At 48.6% G+C, this 19,991-nt stretch overlaps 1 protein-coding gene across 5 annotated transcripts; it reads right to left on the bottom strand.

Annotated features, from left to right (window-relative positions):
* Positions 1–1,596: 1,596 nt before the first annotated feature.
* LOC144042817 (uncharacterized) lies at positions 1,597–19,073 on the bottom strand. Of its 5 annotated transcripts, none has more exons than XM_077555820.1 (14): positions 18,801–19,073; positions 17,808–17,949; positions 17,388–17,444; positions 14,232–14,325; positions 13,525–13,699; positions 13,235–13,483; positions 12,929–13,166; positions 11,824–11,925; positions 9,853–9,954; positions 9,557–9,778; positions 3,207–3,272; positions 2,637–2,718; positions 2,467–2,558; positions 1,597–2,218 (listed from the first exon to the last, which is right to left on the bottom strand). In XM_077555820.1, the coding sequence occupies exons 4-14, from the start codon at positions 14,314–14,316 to the stop codon at positions 2,174–2,176; spliced, it is 1,458 nt and encodes a 485-aa protein (XP_077411946.1). In that variant the 5' UTR covers positions 14,317–14,325; positions 17,388–17,444; positions 17,808–17,949; positions 18,801–19,073; the 3' UTR covers positions 1,597–2,173. The 5 variants fall into 5 exon arrangements, with proteins under 5 accessions (XP_077411946.1, XP_077411948.1, XP_077411949.1 ...); XM_077555822.1 differs by having other exon boundaries at positions 13,235–13,455; positions 13,613–13,699; positions 18,801–19,072; XM_077555823.1 differs by lacking the exon at positions 17,808–17,949 and having other exon boundaries at positions 11,824–11,945; positions 13,235–13,455; positions 13,613–13,699.
* Positions 19,074–19,991: the final 918 nt, after the last annotated feature.

A 19,991-nucleotide genomic window follows, 5' to 3' on the forward strand; every position in this document is an offset into this window, starting at 1 on the left:
CTTTTTGTTTCCTGCCTTTCTTCAGCGCTGCGTCCGTCTCGCTGGAGCGATGACGTCATTTATCAGCTTCATTCACGTTGTTGGTTTGCTATTACGTGATGAAAACCAATCGAGCTCGCCAAAAGTGAACGTGTGTTGATTGCGTCTTGACGTCACGTGACATCATTCCTGCATTTTAATTGGATGAGGGGTTTTGGACATGCGCACTATGATTTGAGTTGCTCATTACTTAAAAGGTTAACTAAAAAAAAAAAAAAAAAGGTTAACGCTACAGGAAGTCCGACTCTTGCTCCACCCCTCACTAAGATTTGAAATTGGCGCCCAAAGAAAAGAGGGTGCGGCCTGGAGGAGCGTTGGCTTGCGAATGGGGGGAGGGTTGGGCGTGGTCTGGCTGTGATTGACAGCAGCAAATCACAGAGAAGCCGTTGAAGAAGGCGTGTACGAGAATGAGCCGGTGGGTGGCGGGGGCGACGTCGTCATGCGGGCGGAACGAGTGACGTAGTAGGCATCGTGTCGCGTCATGAGAGAATGAACAGCCACACACTGAGGTGTTACCTGAAGATGGCGCCAAACACACGCCTTTTGCCCCAAATTCAAGCTTGAAACAAACATGCACTCAAATGTCAAAATAATGAGGACACGTCGACAGCATTTGTAAACTTCAGTTGATAGTTTATCAGCACACACAAAAAGTTAATTTGGTGTTGAGCTAACCTTTAAACAAGAGCTCATGAGGTCTGACGGTTTAAAATTGAACTTAAGCCTTTGTATGATATATATAAATGTTTACAACGAAAAATGACCTCTCCTGATTGTTTAAAAATAGATATATTATTCTTGATCAAATCGAAAAAAATGACCAATTATTATGAGCCTGCATAGTGCTCAACAGCGCCCTCTGGTGGTGCCTGAGACTACACATTTCTGTGTAGGAAATATATTATACAGAGCAGCGTTGTATAATACACAGCTGTAAACAATTAGAGGACACGGAGGTTAAAGTGATCAGCCAAACCATCATTGACCAATTAATTGATCAGGCCTTCTCTAAAAAAGACAAAAAAAAAAAAAACATATTTCAAGGCATTTTGGTCATCTTTTCAAAATTCTTCTTTGTTGCCATTTCGCATTTCTTGACTTGGCTTTTAAATGTTGCGCCTTCTGGTACACCGGCTTCCTTCATTGGGTGGTTTTGACAGCAAAACCAAATCAATGTTTAATCTTCTCATGGCATTACGCAACAAATTGATGAATTACTAGTTTGTTCAATGATTGCAAAAAAGAAAAGTGGAAGCCCAAAATAATTGACAGCAAAATGTCAAGGTTATTTATTGCACACGACAATGTGAAACTTTGGCGGAGATTTTGGTGAGGCCGATCGAGGGTGAGACGCGATTTCCGTTTCTGGGGCAGCTCGTGAAATGGCGCGCTTGACACCATGTGATCAAAACGACGTGCAAAAAGGTCCCTTTCTTATTTAGCTCCTCCTCCATTTGGCATCATTATGGCTTTCGTTTTGTCAAAAGAATTTGGAACGTTCTTTCAACGACCGATTGCTTCTCAGGTTTGCAAGAAGAAGCCGACGACTCAGCAAAGTAGAAGTCACAAAATAAAAGTGGGGTTTATTGTCAAACAACAAACTTCGCACGTACACCAAAAGAGGCGGCCGGAAAACAAGCAGAAAGAAGAAGAAAAGAAAGAAAGCGGCTCTTCTTTTCTTTGGCCTTCCTCCCTCCGAGCAAGCAAGCAAGCAACAAGTCGTCGTTTTTATGGTACAGCTCAAGTAGGAACATGAAATGCAATTGACTGGAATGTTCAACGGCCATCAAGACGTTTGTTTGGGTGTCACACGCTCAAAGATGTGCTGAGGACCCGTCTGCCTCCTTACCAACAATATGTACAAAAATAGAAAATGTAAATAAAAATACAAACTAATTCTTCCGTCGCTGTTGCCGTCGTGGTCGTCGTTGCGGTGGAGGAGGCCGGATTGTGCGTGAGGATGGCGGATGGCGGGCGGATGGCGGGCGGGCTTAGGCGGGCGTTGAAATCTACTGGCTAATGACCACATTTTCTTTCTTTCCTTTCCTTTCGTTTGGATGAGCGCTCCTCCGGCCCCGCCCCCTGAGCCGAACCACAGGAAGCGGCCCGGCGCCGCCGCGGGAAGCCGCCGCCATCAATCGTCATCATCGGTTTTCTGCTTCTTGGTCTCCACGTCGTCCTGGCGGACACAAAAACGCACCCACACGCCATTCGGTGAATTTGGCCGCTCGATGCGTGACGGCGGCACAATGGGACATTTTCCGTCCCGTCCACGCCGCAATAAACACATGATGACGTCTTTTCAATTGCTTTGCTTTTCAAAAGTTGACAGCTTTCTGGTTTTTTTTTTAAACTCTTTGTTGTACTCGTCACGTTTCAGCTCATCTTGTGGTTGTGACTTCTTGAAGAAGAAAAAAAATGAATCACCTCGTCGTCATCTTCGTCATCATCATCATCGGCCGCCCTCTTCGTGCCGCCCTCCAGCTCGTCTTCGTCGTCCTCCTCGTCTTCCTCGTCACCTGCGCCAAAACAATGGCGGCGGTCGGTCAGCACTTGCATTGGCGGGAATGAAAAATTGAGGGACGCGCCTCCGTCACCTTCTACGTCGTCTTCCTCGTCCTCCTCGTCCACCTCGTCGTCTTCCTCGTCGATCTCGGGCTCGCCGTTCTCCTCGTTCTCCTAAACAGTACAAACCTTTTATTGGCACCTGCTTTCATTTCTTCTCTTTCCAAGTGTTAAAAATCACACGTTCAAATGAACTTCCCGCCATTTTCAACATTTCCTGTCATTTGCTGAAAAACTCATCCATTTCTGTGGCTGTATCATTTTGAAAACAGCGCTTTGGCGCCCTCTTATGGCAGCTTATTGCCAAGAAACAATGTTGAAATTGGGTTTTATTAGGTCATGACCTTTTACATCTATAGTGTCCATAATAGCCATGATGGTGTCAAGGAACTATGTGGACACAAGTAGTGCTTTGCCACCATCTAAATAATTGAAAGAACTAAAGTTAAAAAAACAAAAACACTTAGAATGTCATGCATTTTCTTTCTTTTAATTTCCCCCTTTCGACGTAATTAATGACATCAATAAGCAAACTCTTATTTTGTTGGGGCACTTTTTGGTGTTTTTGTTTGATGAAAGTGACTGTGAGCAGATCACGTCACCTTTCCATTGGTGGCGGCATCTTTGCCATTTTCCTTCTCCTCGACAAGCTTCTTCTCCTTCAATTCCTGAAAAAAATAAACATTTGTCAAAAATCAAAAATTTTCTAATCTAAGCTTCCTGTTGTCCCGCCGCCGCCGCCTCTCTTCGGGTCTCTGTTTGGGGATACTTTGAGCATTGTGGATATTGTAGTGCGTCAGCCGCCATCTGCCATCAGACACGCCCGGGAGAGGAACTGCGTCACCCAGGATGCAACGCGCCATTGAAAACCAGATGAAGAGGCGCCAAGGGGGAGGGGAGAAGTGACGTGTTTTTAGAAGGAAAGGGGGTGAGTGCAAATTGAGTGTGTGTGTGTGTGTGTGTGTGGGGGGGGGGGGGGGGGCGTGTAACGGAGGACAATAGAAGAAGACACATGGCCGACATCACACCGGAAAACTCCCGCTCGTTCCTCAATCTAAATAAATAAATCAAGAAAAGAAAAGGAAAAAAAAATCTCAAATCGATTTTGGTTCATTTCCGACAAAATGTGATCCGATGAGCTCTTAAAAGGCGGAACGAAACGAACAAAAATCACTTTTTGAAAAAGTCCAGCTTCCTTCATGATCCCTTTGCGCGCGTGCACGCAGCGCTCAACTTGAGCAGGTTGTGAAGCCAACACGAAGCGCGCGCACGACGCATCACACCTCCGCGCACGCACCGAAGTGCTCCGCATTGCCCGCCTTTTAAAAGCAAGAATACACACACGCACACACACAAATAAAATCAATGTTTAAGCTTCCCGGGGAGACGCGGAAGCGGCGAGAAACGAACGCCAGCGAGCGAATCCGAGTCCGGCAACAAGCAGCGGGTCGGAAGCCTCCATTCAAAGCAACTTTCGGAACCGGAACCGTGCGAAGAGAACGCGGAGAGCCGCTGGGCGCCCCGCGACAACATTTTTCCAGCGCGAAAGAAGATCCCGGCCGCTCGCTCGGACCCCGGCGCGGGTCGCTCGCCCGCCGATTCTTCTGAGAGCGGAACCGAGCGGCTTGTATAAACAAAGACGATCGCAGGAGGCAGACAATGAGGCTGAGCTGGCGTCGTTCGAGTGACATCTGGAAGCGGCCGAGATGCTTGTTTGTTCCTCGCCTCTTCGGAAGCCGGCGAGCGCGCACGCGACCTGTGATTCGTTTCGCAATTAAATGCTTTTTTTGTTGTTATTTTTGTAAGGGGGGAAAAGTGCCGCGTGAGCCCGCGCAGCTTTGCGGAGGTGAGCGGCTTAGCGAGCAGAGCACGCACCCGTGACAAGAAATCGCTCGTCGTCTTCTTACCTTGGCTGAGAGCTCCGACGCGGAGTCAACTTTGGCGTCTGCCATTGTTTAGGTGAGTAAATTAAAGACGACGAACAAAAGTAATTCCTCGGCGACGGCGTTCGGTGTGTTATTGTGCCAATGGCCGAGCAAGCTGGCAGCCGAGTGGTTGATATAGGCTAGTGGGCGGGGCCGAGGGCGGCTCGGCTCTCGCCGATTGGCTGCCGTCGCTCCAGCGCTCTTTTCCACTCCAACAACTGCTCGAATTACGAATCCCGCAGGCCACGCCCCCTCCCGCCCGTGCAGATGCTCGGCGGTTTTCGCCTCTAAATTGGCATTACGAGCGACTGGAGCGCACAAAGTGGTGGCCAGCTCCACCGGGAAGGCGAAACGATCCCGTCGGCGTCGATTTACGCAGAAAAATTGACGGACGGTTTCCATACGTCACCATTTGATTGATTGATGCACGTCTGGACCAATGAGGCGGCGTCTTGCGACCTGCTCGTACCGCCCACTCAGGCGGAGGGAAAATAATTTGGCGAGAGCGACGGCAAAATGTCTTACTTGTCCGCCGAGTTTGACGGCGGTTGAGGGTTTTGTATATCGCGCCGTGTCCTCGCGTGTCGTCATCGGGTCGCAACACGAGAGAAAAGCGTCGTTAGAGACACAACGGGAGCGGAGCGCCGCCGCCGCCATTTGAGCTCTTCGCTTGCCCCTCCCCTGATCGGCCGGCAGCCATCTTGAGGCTCCCTCGTCACAATGGCGCACTTCTTTCTCTTCGCCTTCCTTTCCTTCCCCCCCCTCGTCGACAACGTTCGACGGCCGTAACGGCGACTGCACGCCATTTGAGTCGCTCCAAACAAGGTTAACAAGACGCGGTTAAAGTGAACGTGGCGAGCGAGCGCGTGGCCTCGTTTCCTTCTTTTGTTGAAGACTTTTGACCTCGACACAACACATGCGGCGAGACAAGTGCCCCCCCCCCCCAAATAAATAAAACAAAAATACATACACATCGTGTGCTCGTGAACATTCTTATGAAACACAACACTGATTTCTGCTTACCGACGTTAGTAACCATTTTTACAAGCGGAACATGAGAAGGGCCATTCGGCGCAGTAGTTTAGCGGGTGGGGGGATGGGGCTCACACTCGGTACTCAAACCGAACAAACGGCCCGCATTGAGTGCAGTCGGACGCCCGCGACAACTCCCATTGGTCGAGCCAGTTGACGGCGCGCGCCGATTGGCTGCCGCCGCCGTCTGTCGTTGCAAACACTCGACGTCAGCGAGGCGTCAAGTTTCACTGACGAGCACTCCCCTACAACGTACGCACGCACGCGCGCGCGCACACGCCCCCCCCCCCCCCACCCATCTGAAATGAATACAGTATTCGTTCTGGCCCCCAAACCGTTTTTATGCATGCTTATCATGTAGAAAAGTAGGACTGTATTGATGTATAACCTCACATTAAAAGATCATATAAAGACAAGCAGTTTTTTTCAGTGTAATTACTGTACATTGGGACAAACTGAAACCTGAAGACATTACGGCGTCACAAACAAGGCAATGAAATCATTTGAACGAGTAGCACACAAGCTAGCTGTTTAGCCGCTACTAACTAGCCATGCAGCCGTCAATCGTGTCGTCTTTCCATCAACTAGCGATGACGTTTCACGTCCGTCGTATAAAGGATCATGACGAAACAATTCTGTTTACATTGTTTTCATTATACTGGGGAGTTTTTGGGGAGGTTTCAAACCGAAATGACTGATTCTAAAATTGCAGTCAGTTTTCAACGTTAGCTAGCCTCACCGCGTCACTAAATCGTCAACATTTGGAACAAAAAGTTCATAATTTACTGACACGAGAGTTTTCCACGGCATACGAATGGCGAATGACGTTTCCATCTCCCCATCAAGCCACAACGCTCACGTCTGGCTAGTAACGCTCCTATCTCTTACTTGCCGACGCACCGGCGCAGTGTCCCAAGTCGGACGCTCACTAACGGCAAATTGGAGCAACGCACCGAGTTTCCGTACGGTCGTAGTGCACGCTGGTCGCTAACGCTGGTCGCTAACGCAGCCTTCGTCTCCAGATGAGGCCAATTCCGCTGATGGGCTGTAGAAAGACGAGCTAACTTGTTTGCGCAGCCCCAATTGAGAGATGCTAGCATAATTTACAAGCACAAAGTTGGCAACGTTTGTTGTCATTTAGCTTTGAAAATGTACTTCCGTTAATAACATGCTAAATTACTCTGTAGTCATTTTACTTTTCAACAGCGAGACTTCAAAACGGGCAATTTCAAAGTTGCTCGCTGTAGCTTGGTCTGAATGAAGGCCGTTTAGCTTCATGCTAACATACGATGCGTTCACAGTTAGCATGGCTAGCGACACATGTAAAACCGATCAGAACATTAGTCACAGGTAAGGATTGTTTGTGCTGCGTTTTACTTGCTGAGGCGTCCTCATGACATCTTACCTCCCGACCTCGCCACCGCCTGCTCTTGCCTTCATTCCAAGATGACAGTCGTCGTCATCATCTTCTTCTGTGGCCTGGTCATTTCCTGTTTGCCGATATTGAAAAATCCGCGTCAGCCCGAGGTGCCGCCTTCCCTCCGGATTGCCTTCAACGTCCTTCCTTCCTTTAACACCTTCCCTACAGCTCCTTTGTGTCCTCAAAATCTCTCTCAAGATGTACTTCAAACACTTCCATTTTCATTGTTCTTCTTATGCGTAATATGTCTTCCTTTCTACTCCAAGACATCCTCCTTGTTCCTTCAACACCTCCCCCAGAGCGAGCTTTTTCTTGCCCCAAAATGTCCTCGATGAGAGACTTTATTTAACACATCCCTTTTTCAAGACCTCCACCTTGTTCTTCTCTTTACCTTCAAGACCTCTTCCTTGTCCCGTTTCCTTCAACATGTCCTGCTTCCCATTCCAAGACTTCCTACTTGTTCCTTCAAAGCATTCCATGTTACTTTGGGACCGCTGCATTGTTCCTTCTTGTATTGAGCATTTACTTCCTTCTTACTCCTTTTATTCCTTCAACACCTCCTCACTCTAAGACCTCCCCCTGAATCCGGAAATCTCCTTTTTTGTTCCTTCAGCACCTCTTTCTTTCCCTTCGGGATTGTGCCCTCCCAATGCTTTCTTGTCCGTCACATCATTTTTCAGATCCCTTCTCGACCTCCTTACATTTGGTCCTCAAAATGTCCTCCTCCCTCCTCCAGCACAACTCTTTTCCTTCCGAACTTCTTCATATTTCCTCGACATCTCCGTCTTACTGCAAGAGCTGCTCTTTGTTCCTTCAACACCTCTTTTGCCCTCAGGATCACGTCTTGATTGCTCCTGCTTGTCTCGAGCACTCACAACTTCTTTCGCGGTCCTTCCAATACTTCCACATTACATCGGATCCTCAACATCCCTTCCTTCCTACGTCAGTGCAACTCTTTTCCATCAGAACCTCTTCATTGTTCCTTTTGGTCCCAACATCTAGTTCTTACTTGGAAGGTCTCCACTTTGTTCTTGTGATTCCTCCCCTTGGACCTCCTCCAGGTTTTTCCTGGTCTTCAACGTAATCTCTTTGTTCCTTCAACACCTCCTCTTTTTGAATTCTTCCTTCTCTACTTCAACACCTCCCCCTTGTTCCTTCAACCGTTCCTTGGATACCTTTGTGAATGCATGCTGTTACTCCAGGAACTCAGAAGAGTCCTTCGAGACCTCCTCGTTGACCATAAAACTTCTTCCTTCTTCATCTTTGCTCCTCCTGCAAGACTCCAGTGAAGTTTGTACAGCTTTGAGAGTTGAACCAAACGTGTCCATGTCACACCACCAAATGTCACAAATACGGCGCATATTCGCAAAAGCAGAGCTGATGGAAACGATGGATATAAAAGTCGCAATTTCACAAAATTGCCATCAAAAATTCGAAACATTTGGACGGTAACCTGACGGCAGTCATCAATGTCGTCTGCCATTTCAAAGGTGCCGGCAGTGGCGGGGCTGCGAGCGGGACTTTGCTTTCTATGTCCGTGTCCGTAAATAGGTCGGTATCAGTGAGGCGGTTCGGGTAGGCAGGCAGTCGCCAATTGAGACGCACACGCAAGGAAGTGTTCAAGCTGTCCTAGGGGTGACCATATTTTCATTTCCCAAAAACGAGGACACTGAGCCTGATAATCAGATACGAGATGGCAGACATTCAAACTATTGGGTAGAAAATCCAAAAAACAAACAAACAAACAAACGATTCTCTTTTGAAGTTGCTCCCGCAATCTTTTTTTACTTTGAGCGGGGTTCGTACCCATGGCCTCCGGTGCGGCAGCTCAACATTTGCCACTCGGGTAAAGTTGCGGGCCGCCGTCAGCCACGGTGAAGGTTGCAGTGCACGCCGCCTCCCTTTTGCCGCACAACCAAAAACCCGCAAAGAATGTCATCAAGTGAATGTCCCCGTAAAAGAGCCCAATTCCTCACAAAATCAAGCTAGCACTAGCGATAGCAATGGCAAGCACCAAAGTGAAAGCCGGTGAATCCAAGCACACCCACAAAGCCAATCTTTCCTTTTGCAGCATTCGTTGTGAAAAGTAGGAATCATTCTTACTTTGCTGAAGATCCGGCAGCGAAGGCGTTGCTCTCCCGCCCTTCAAAAGAAAGGCGAGCAAAATCGTTTCGTATTCCCCAGAGTGAATTGAACCGGGATTGGGAATGGACAGGATCAAATCTTCACAGGAGCGCGATTCGTTCAATATCCGTTTGGGAAGACGCACTTTGTGTGTGTGTGTTTTTTTTAATGATCCGGTTGACCTCCAAAATGGAAGCGGTACGCGAAGTGGGAGTAATTGTGACTGTGAGCGGGAGTGAAAATGCACTCCGGGAGTGAAAATGCACTCCGGGAGTGAAAATGCACTCCGGGAGTGAAAATGCACTCCCGTGTCACCCTCAAGTCCAAATGAAGAGAAACGCTTTCTTTCCCACGGCAGCCTGCTTTGGCAATCGCCGCCGTGAGTCGCCACAAATTCGCCGGCCGACATCTGCTCCCGTTTTTGGCATTTGTGCGCGCGTGCGGCGCTCACCTCAAAGGTCTCGCTTTTGCTCCTCAGCGTTTCGCCGACATCGGCGTTGTCCGCGGGCTGCAGGCACCACCACACTTCCTGCCCCACCATGGGGAAGCACAAGAGTTCGCCGTCATCCGCCGGCGCGCGTCCTTGCGACGCACGGGGACCCCCCGCCGGCTGCGCGCCGCCCGCCAGGATTTCGTCCTCAAAGGACGTCTCCGCGCCGCCCAGACTCAACAGCTGGACGCAAACCCAGCGAGGGTTAATGGCCGGCAGGCCGGAGGGGCGTCCGGCCGCCGCGGACGGTGATTCACCTCGGAGCGAGACAACATGGCGGCCCTGTCCCTGTTCTCGCCGGTGTGGGAGGGGCTCCACTCGCTCAGCATGCTGAGAATCTCGCCGCTCATGGGATGATCCTGAAACGTAAACACTCAACCACAGTTGCAAACGTTGCAGCGGCCGCCGCGTTCCCTTTTTGGCTTTCGCCGCAAGCTCGCCCGCCCACTTTCAATGCGCCGCCGCCGCGCACTTGCCGCACTCGCACTTGATTCTGATCATCGCAACATTTCCTAATTGAAACCCAAAAGGAGTCTGAAGGTTTGCAATGTGCCGACGAGCTCAACATGGAAGTTTGTCAAAACGACGGCGTTGGCTTGGCGGGCCGCCGGTTAGCAGCGAGCGAGGTTGCGCCATCCCTCAAAGAGGTCCGCACGGGCACTCCCGCACCCCCCCTTGGGGGCCGTCCTGACACTTGGAAGGACTCCAAGTCACGGGACGGGATTTTATTTTTTTTTACATTTTTCTTCCCTTTTCAGCCACTAACTTGCTTCGTTGACGTCATTTGTGACTCGTCGCTAACGACGACGCGCATCCGTGTCAAACTTGAAGGCCAGCTTAAACGTTTCTTGACAATAACATCTTACATGTGACCGTACTCATCTAAACATGACATTTGTGGAATACGAGTGATGCAGCAAAATGCAGCCATTTTGATCCACCTCAGAGGGCGGCCATTTTGCAACTTGCCGTCGACTGAAGATGACATCACAGTTGCTCAAGGAAATGAGCTGCGATTGGGTTGTTATCGAGACCTGAGCGACTGCGTTGTCATTTTGACTCCATAGCAAGTGACAAAATGGCCGCCTTCTGATCATATTGCTACAAAGGGCTGGATTTTGCTGCTCAACGCACTATTAACTCATTGACTGGCAGCCGTTTTCACCGAAGCAAGCCCCTTCACTCCCGGCTGTTTGACTGGATCAGATTGTTACAAACGGCTAGCTCGCCGTGCTAGCTAAATCGCTACTGTGGTTCTGACGTCATTTATCGTCGCATAGACCAAAATCTATGGGGAGAGATTCAGAGAGGAAAAATAGCGTAGCTAGTACAGTTTAAATGTAAGTTTAAAAAAGAAAAAGAAAAAAGTTTTATGCCTAAAAATTACATGCAAATGTGTTTTTTGTCTTCTGTATTTTATAATTGTTCTTTAACCAATCAAGAATCCATATTTCTATCCATTACCCGATTATTGGCTCGAATTTTCAGTAGGTTATCTGATGAGCAACATTTTCGAGAGCCGCAGCCCTAATAATATGCATTTTTAGTTCCTTCACCACGCCCGCTATCACAACTAGCGGGCCATACTGCATATGCATCATTTGGATTTGAGATTTGCACAATAAATGTTATCCAAAGTAAACGTATTCATTGTTTAAAAAAAAAAAATCGATTTAGCAATTCTATACCGTGGCGTGATATATGTCGTTACCTTAAAAGGGATGCAGTTTATACTGTGATATGAATTTACTCTAGCATATTAACAAAACAAAAAAAACATATAAATACGTCTTTGGGACACTTTTAAAATAGAAAGTAAGGATATGTTTTGGGGAGCCAATGAGTGAAGCAGAATATGGTATGCAGACTGGTGGGGTTGCATAGAACATTATTGTTGACTTCCCCTTTAACAACATTGTGCAAAAGAGGGACAAGACGACAATTTAGCAATATGATGATTTTTTTATGTGTGTGTGGAGACGCGTTGTAACTGCATAAGTGACACAAATGTTAAACTCGCACTCATTTGAGCTGTTTATCCTTTTAACTTTATGATGGCTTTTCTCAAAAATGACCGTTTGAATGAACTCAAAGATCAACTGCGCTTTTAGTTCGATTAACGAGACCTTTTAAAAAATGATGCGATGACTTCCGATGGAATCGCAATCAAGCGACAGTGGAAATTTGTCAGCAGTCGACATCCATCCCTCCGCCATTGGTCCGCTTACCTCCGACACGGACAAGATGGCAGCCCGGTCCTTGTGCTCGCCGCTGTGGGCGGGGCTCCAATCCGTCAGCATGTTGAGAATCTCGCTGCTCATCAGGTGTTCCTGCGGCGACACGTGACGGGCTTCATCCGCCATCGGAAGAAAACGCCGCGTGGCACTTGAGATGCGCGAGTCTTGCGGCGACGCACGAAAACGGGCGGGGCCTCAACAATATGGAGTTCAATTGCTTTTTGTAAAAACAAAACTTCAAACTGAAAATGCTTGCGTTGATCTTGAATTGGACTCATTATCCAAACGTATTGAAACGACATGCAAGTGTTTTTTGGATTCTTACTCCAAAAATCTGCTGCTGGAGGAACGGACGGCCGACCACGTCCGCATCTTTTGGGCGTGTCCCCGGATTCAGGCATTTTGGGGGCGGGCTCAAACACACCATCGACAACGTTTGCAAAACAACAATTGACTCCAAACAGGTCGCAAATAAAAAATGTAAACATTTCTTCTGTTTTGGGAAAAATAGATTGCGTTTGTAAATCAAAAATGTTCATCTTGAAGCATTGCTGTATAAAAAGACCTGCAATGGCTGGATTTTATTTTTCTGTCATGTGAAATTGATGACCAAGTGTATATTTGTTGTTTTGTTATACCTGAAAAAGTTTCAAAACAACAACAATTTCATTTGGATTCACTTTGGTCATTCTTTTCATTTACTTTGACTTTTTTGGAGGTCTTCTTTTTTCAGTTGCATATTTTCTCTTACTTTTCAGTTTCAAAAGGTATTTTTTCCCTTTCAATTTTTTGGGGGGGAAAATAAATCATTCATTCAAAAGAATGACCCAAGTAAATCCAAATGATCCAAAAAAGGCTTCAGCCACTTATTTTGCAAAATTCAAGATCAACAATTCTCAGTTTCAAGTTTCAACATTTTTGAGTCGTTTCATCTTCCTTGTCAGAATGCTGTCACACCTCCCATTTTTTGTTACAATTATGCCCATTTTATAATATTTGTGTGTCATCATTGACATTGTAATTGAATTTGGATGAATTGCAAAAGCGCAACATTTTGTGTTGGTCTCGCCGCAACTTTGCTCGGTTGCGCGCTCACCTTGGCCGCCGCGTCCGCCTTGAAGGCCACCTGTCCGGCGGAGGAGGAGGAGGAGGAAGAGGAGGAGGAGGAGGAGGAGGAGGAGGTGGAGTCGGAGGAGCTGGACTCGGAGGAGCTGGACGAGGTGGTGCGGTGCGGGGCCGAGTCGGGGTGCCGCCGCAGCATCTGGCGGGCGCTCTCCCGCTGCACCTTCCTCTTCAGGGAGGAGTTCCAGCGGTTCTTGATGGCGTTGTCCGGTCTGAGGAGACACAGGCGCAGGGCAGGCGGCGGCTCGGACCCGGCCCGGCGTGCGCCCGGCACGCCTACCTGCCCGGCAGAAGCTTGGAAATGTTGGCCCAGCGGTTGCCCAGCACGCGCTGCGCCTGGCAGATGACGCGGTCCTCCTCGGGCGTCCAGCGGCTCTTGATGACTTTGGGGTTGAGGTGGTTGAGCCAGCGCTCGCGGCACTGCTTCCCGTTGCGGCTGCGCATGTGCTTGGCGATCAGCGACCAGTGCTTCTTGCCGAACTTGCGCACCAACTCCACCACCTGCCGCACGGCAGCGTCACGCGCCGGCCTGGCCCCGTCCCGCCTGGCCCCGTCCCGGCCCCGTCCCGCCTGGCCCCGTCCCGCCTGGCCCCGTCCCGCCTGGCCCCGTCCCGCCTGGCCCCGTCCCGCCCCGCCCCGCCTCGCCTCGCGCACTCACCCGCTTGTCCTCCTCCAGCGTCCACGGGCCTTTCACCGGCTCCACGCTCGCCTTGTCCTGCGTCCACTCGGCCGCCGAGGCCTCGCCCTGACCGCCAAAAAGTCGCCGTCATTATCGCCCTTGCGAGCGCCAGACAGCTCATTCGGGATAGAAAAAGTCCACACCCCCCCCGAGGGTGTGTGGGCTTTTTCTATGCACAAAATTGTCAAGGGTTGATTTTGGGATCAGCAAGGAGGTGTTTGGCATTCGAAAAGAGTTCGACAAACAAGGAAAAGTCAAACCCCAACAGTTTTTTCATGAACTAAAATAAGCTTGATGCGCAGCCACTAGCGGGGCGTGGCCATGTTGACAACTGACCAATCACATGTAAGCACATGTCCACTTTTCAGGTCTGGTCTAGGGTCGACTTTTCCGATCCGCCATATAGCAAACTACGAGAAGGATTTTTCCATTCTCCTTCCATTCCAATTTCAAATTGCTCCAAAACGCATTTGACCAATTAGCCCGTAGCCTTTCAATTGGGCTTCTTTTTTTTCTTTTTTTGGTCCACAGCCGTCCCATTTTTCATCTCTTGGCCGCGGACGCAACAGAACGGAGCCGCCGGCGCGGGCGCACTTGCCTCCTCTTTGGCCCAGTCCGGCTTGACTTGACTGATTCTGGTGAATCGTCCGCGCTCGTCTTTGGCCGGTGAGCAGCAGCAACATCGCTTGGCGCTGGCACGCGGCAACGACACACAACACAAGCAGAGCACGTTGGCACGTCGTACGCGTAAACGGCAGCGGCACCTTCGCTTGCGACATTTCACAACAATGACCACAAACGACGTGTCCTTCTTGGTCTCATTGGACTTCGTGGGAATGTATTGAAAGTAGGAATGTAACGATATCCAAACATCACGAAACGATATTAGCACGATATAAAGGTCACGAATTGTCACCATATTGTGGGGAGGCTGGCGAGTAAAAAAAAAAGGTCACAATATTGTAAAAAAAAAAATGAGCTCATACTAAAACAAAACACAATATTGTGCGTTTTTCCCCAACAATATCTTTATTTTTTTTCAAAATAGAAATACTAAAAAAAACAAGCAAGTGACACATGTTTGCATACGGAATATGTCGATGCGGAGTATCAACATTAAACAAAGTAAAAAAACAACTGCACGTCCAATTCAATCTTGTACAAACACATAAGAAATGAAGGAACATTAAAGATGATTTGGATGTATTGATTTGATAGCCCAAAATGTCGCCATATGACAGAATCAAGTCCAGATTCAGACTTTTTTTCGCTGCTGAAATCTCTTCCAAATTTGACCCCAGCAATGACCTCTCTTCTTCTTCAATATGCGGAAATTGATATCATTTAGAAACAAATCCAAACCACAACCTGTCAAACTAGCATCTATTTCAGATGTTATCTTTTTTTGTCATCAAAAGTATGAAATTCCTCATTTATCACGATAGGATTTGCGTTCTTGTTCTGAAGACGGCTGACGGATCGTTCCATCTCAAGTGGTTTTATCGGCCAGGCTCGAATTGTTGCTGGCGTTTCCCTCCATCGAAAACGCGCCGCTTGAGCTTTTGATGCTGCAGCTCACTTCCATTGTGCTGATCTTCGGACAAGGATTGTTGAAAGACGTTTCCTGCAACATTTGCATTTTTGCCTCCAACAATGAATAAAACCAATTCGGAGAACGTCCCACATAAATGCTTGTACTTAAATGAGAGATTTTGTTGTTGTTTAAAGACATGGCGGTGTAAGCAACGTCATCAAAAAGTACAAATATGGCTGAAGTGTTTCAATTGGAGGAAAACGAGGAACCTTCAAAGCACCCGTAAGCGAAATGTGCTTCGATGCTGAGAAGTTCTGTTGATGCTCTGAAAGTGAACTAACGGCTTCTTTAGGTCAGCCAATCCGGACCGAGAACTCGAGTCAAGCAAAAGAAGATGGCGCGCGACGACGATCGGTCATCGCAGCCCTCGGTTGACATTCGTGCTCATCTTGAATCCAAAAAAAGCTTATTAACTAACAATGAACGGGCCGGTCCAAAAAGTTCTGTTTCATTTCTTGTTGGTCTTCGTTGCCCAGTCGGCGCGTCGTCCGTCCGCATGACCGACGCCGTCAATCGGCCCGTCTCGGATCTTACTTATGACGTCGTCCGGCTTTTGGAAGGTGCGTGTGTGACGGACGTCCTTGCACGTCGGTCCAAGTTTGGCCGGGAAGCCAACGCCATTTCTTATCCCCGTGTTGCGCAACGTCTGCTTCACCGAATCGAAAGCCTCGTTGTGCTTCTCGTGCGTCGCTGCCGCCGGGTCTGGACAGAAGCGCAATGTTCTGGCCTTGGACACGATTTGCTTTTGCTTCCGCAGCGCTTTCAGAAGCTGCATTTCGTCACGAGCGCTCAAGAACGTCACGATCAGAGTTGTCGGAGGCGCGGCCGGCTGGCTTCTCGGTCCGGGGTTCAATAGCTGGCCTCGCACCTGCCGAGTCGGCGTCTCAAGGAAAGCGCGGGCTTCGGCGCCCTCCGCTCGATGGAGCAGCCTTAGGTTGGATCTTCTGGATCTTGCTTGGAGGTCCTCAATGTTTCCCCCCATGTCGGACCTTCGCCGCAAGGCTGTCCACGCGTTCTCTGCTTCGGCAAAGCCGATCTCCTTGGAAACCAATTTCTTTCCTTAGACGTCCGATGGCCGTCAAAACTCCATCAAACTCGCTGGCAAAGTCCGTCTTCAGCTCCTTAATGTCCCGGAGGACGGGCTGGCGAGGAGCGTTTTGCTTCTTGGACGCTCCCGCTCGCTTCAACCTCCGTCCTTGTGCTAGCATTTGGATGGAGCTTCGTCTGTGGGAACTCAAGCTTCCGTTTTGCCGCGTCCTTCCCCCGCTCAGCCGGCGCAGACGGCGGCGCAGACGGCGGCGCAGACGGCGGCGCAGACGGCGGCGCAGACGCCGGCGGGCGATTTTCAGTGCCCGCCTGCCTGGCTCAGCCCAAGTTGCTTGGTTCCGTTTACTTGCAGAATTTGGGGCAAGAATTTCCGTGACACCCAGCCTCTTCGCACGCCGCCAGACCGGAAGTCCCAATCTTGTGCTTTTTGTGCAATCTCGAACCAGACTTCATATTGAGGCGCTCGCGCACGTTGAGCTCCCCCACAAATGAACTCGCTTCACAAGCATACGATGTTCCCCTTCCTTCATCTGACCAGGATTTTAAACATAGAAGGGCTAAAACATGCCTTGTGAAAATGAAACAGCACCAAAAAAAAAAAAAAAAAAAACTAGCCACCAGAGGGTGCTAAATAAACCCGACTTTTGGAACAGATGTGCAGCTTTTAATATGTTGACATGACGACGGCAATATATTGAGGCAGTTTTAATATCGCGATATCACGATTTTGCCATTATCGTTACATCCCTAATTGATAGGATGTTGAGGATTTTGTGTATGCGTATATATTGTTGTTTGTCTTCAATTGTGTGTTTTTGTTGCCCCTGTGGCCGGGTCACTCTTGGAAAAGAGATTTTTGATCTCAATGAGTTTCTCATCTGGTTAAATGAAGGAGTACATTGAATTTGCACCTTTGCCTGAAATGCAATTCAACGTATGACGACAGGCAGGCTGAACTTTGTGCGACTTCGCTCACAAAGTGCACCGAGACAATGTCATCGTGTTTCAGGCTATTTTGGGTTTTGGCAGCACGTCCTGTCACATTGCAAATTGAGACAGTAAAGGTTGGGAAGCTATGGCGCGCCGTGTGTGCGTGCGTGCGTGAGTTCTGACCCGGTTCTGTGGCTTCGGCCGCTCATGGCGCGGCTGGCGGCAATGTTCCAAGTGGGCCTGCCAAAAAACAAACAAAGAAAATATCAACACGGCGGCTCCGCTTACACGTGACAAATCTGGTTCTCAGCCGTCATCCATCTTGGTGCCGAGGAAAACATTTTGCCGCACTTTTTGTTGGGGAGGCGCTTGATTTCGGTCCTGTTCCAAATACTCGCACTCCTATCCTATTGATGGGTGCGAGGGTGTCGGGTGTCCCAGTTGTCCAAAGTGGCCCCGTCCCATTTGCAAACTTGTTTAACCCTTATTTCATTGTGGATTTGACCAAGATCGGGAAATGGCGGCATTCGATGGCAATTTGTGTGCCGGGAAAAAAAAGCTTTTTCCTTTTTATTGCTTCCCCGCATTCACCCATTCACACACCAGTGGTCGGCCGCTGCCAAGTCCGCAAATCGGAATTCAGGGTCTTGCTCAAGGACACTTTGACATGGTCACCAGGGGTGCGGATCGAACCCACAACCTCACGGATGGGAGACGGCCACTCTACCACTGAGCCGTGCCACCCCTACAAAAGAAAACAAAAAAAGAAGCTTTTTCAAGTCAAAGTATTGGAGTATCATTTATTTGATCCCGTGTACGTGTCATTCATATTCACGGTTTTAATGCCAGCAACATATTTTGTCCTCGTGCAGTTGCCGTACTGAACTAGCTTCTGCGCGTGCACGTGGCGCAGCTCATGCAGGGGCTTCAGATAAATAAGAACCACTGAACGGGCTTTTGACTTGACTACTACTTTTCTGCCGTTCTGCTATCATTTTAAGCAGCAAAAGTGCCAAAACAACAACCGCTGCTCGACCAGTGGCACAACTTGCTGACATTGCCCACACTGTCCCAATTCTGCCATTTTTTGCACTCTCAAATACTACACGGACCAAAATGAAGCGCACACTTGATGGAGGAGCGCAGTGTGGGCCCTTCAACATCAGCAACTGAGAGCACTGACAGGCCGAAAAATCTTTTTGCTGGCCACCCACAGATGCCACAAGATGGCGGCAAAGCACGGCAGGTGAAAATGAAGCTCCTCCCCTCCTTCAACGGAGCGCCACAACATCGAGTTGGCGCAAAAGCAACACACTGTATTGCAATTGGCCTCACCTGAAACATTCCGGTTAAATAAAAACATACAAGGGCTACATTTGTCACACTGTCACATGACTTGGCACCAAATGCGTCTGTGGCATTCGAAAAAGAACTTCAAGTACATACATTGACTTTGGCATTGATCCTAATCACAAACAGATCCAACTTTGGAACGGCAACAAGAAATGAGATGAAAGCGTCCTCAGAAGTTGAAAGAAGCCCTTTGAAGTTGATTGCAAGGAAGTGACGCGAGGTGCGTTTGATGACGGAACTCACCTGAAAGATCAAAAGCTCGTGAAGCTAAGCTAAGCTAAACGATGCTAAACTCAATGGAGCGCAAATGAGCTAAACTCGGCGGGCAGCCATTGGTTCGTTGGCCGCTCCGAGCGGGCTCGGTGTCATCCCTCAAAGCGGCAGGCAACGGCGCCGAAAGTGCGAGTGACGTCCCGAAGTCAAAAGTCACTCGTCCGTCCATCCGTCCATCCGCCCCGCTGGCGAGCGAGCGTCCAACGGCTGACCTCCAACCGCCGCCCGCCCGATCAAAGACGCTTTCGCCCATGACGTCACTCTTTGTACGCCACCTGGTCTTTGTGACGAAATTGCTGGGAGGGAAAAAAGTTGGAGGATTGTTTTTTTGGTTCGCTTGTTTTTCATCTCAAAACGACGTCATGACAAACTTCCATCCATCCAGTGAAAGGAAATATGAAGCAGTCATTTCATTAGGAACACCAATATGATAACTTCCAACATCATCTCGTGATAAGAGGAAATAATGTGCGTGTAATCCGTGGAATACTCTGTATGGGTTATTTATCCATTTTAAAACGAAAGAGGCAGAACAAAGGTATAGGAAATCCAAAATTAAATTAAAAGCTATTATGATGGCATGTAAGACGGATTATGACACCAAATGATTAGATCACGATCAAAAATAATGTTCAACAATATGCGACGTATTAGCAGAGGTGGTAGGAAGTCGTTGCTTTGCAAGTCTCAAGCAAGCCTTGACGTCAAGTCCCGAGTCAAGACTGACAAGTCTCAAGCCACTCACAAGTCCTGCACTTTGGACTTTCAAGTCCTTTTAACAACATCGTAGATGATCTTATTTCGGGTGAGCATCAAAGTCGGAGTCACTCCTACTTTGATGCTCACTCTGGGTTATGTGAACGCACTTGGACATTTGGAAGGTTTTTATTTTTTTAAGGCTAGTGTTTTATAAAATAATTATAAATGAAGGCAAAGTTCTACTTATTTATTTTCATCCTGAAAAAATACATCTAAGTGCAATTAAAGGCACATTCCCTTCGTTTAAACAGGGACAGTGGATTGCAAAAGAGCTTAGGTCCACAATAGCTGTATTGAAAAGCAAGTGAGCCAAGCAACAGCTGTCAAACTGCTGCTGCAAGCGCATATTGTTTAGGGGGACGTGATCAATATGGTCACGTGACGTTTCGAATCAGTTGGCGT

This window comes from Vanacampus margaritifer, chromosome 2 (genome assembly GCF_051991255.1).
Source record: "Vanacampus margaritifer isolate UIUO_Vmar chromosome 2, RoL_Vmar_1.0, whole genome shotgun sequence".
Classification (NCBI taxonomy): domain Eukaryota; kingdom Metazoa; phylum Chordata; class Actinopteri; order Syngnathiformes; family Syngnathidae; genus Vanacampus; species Vanacampus margaritifer.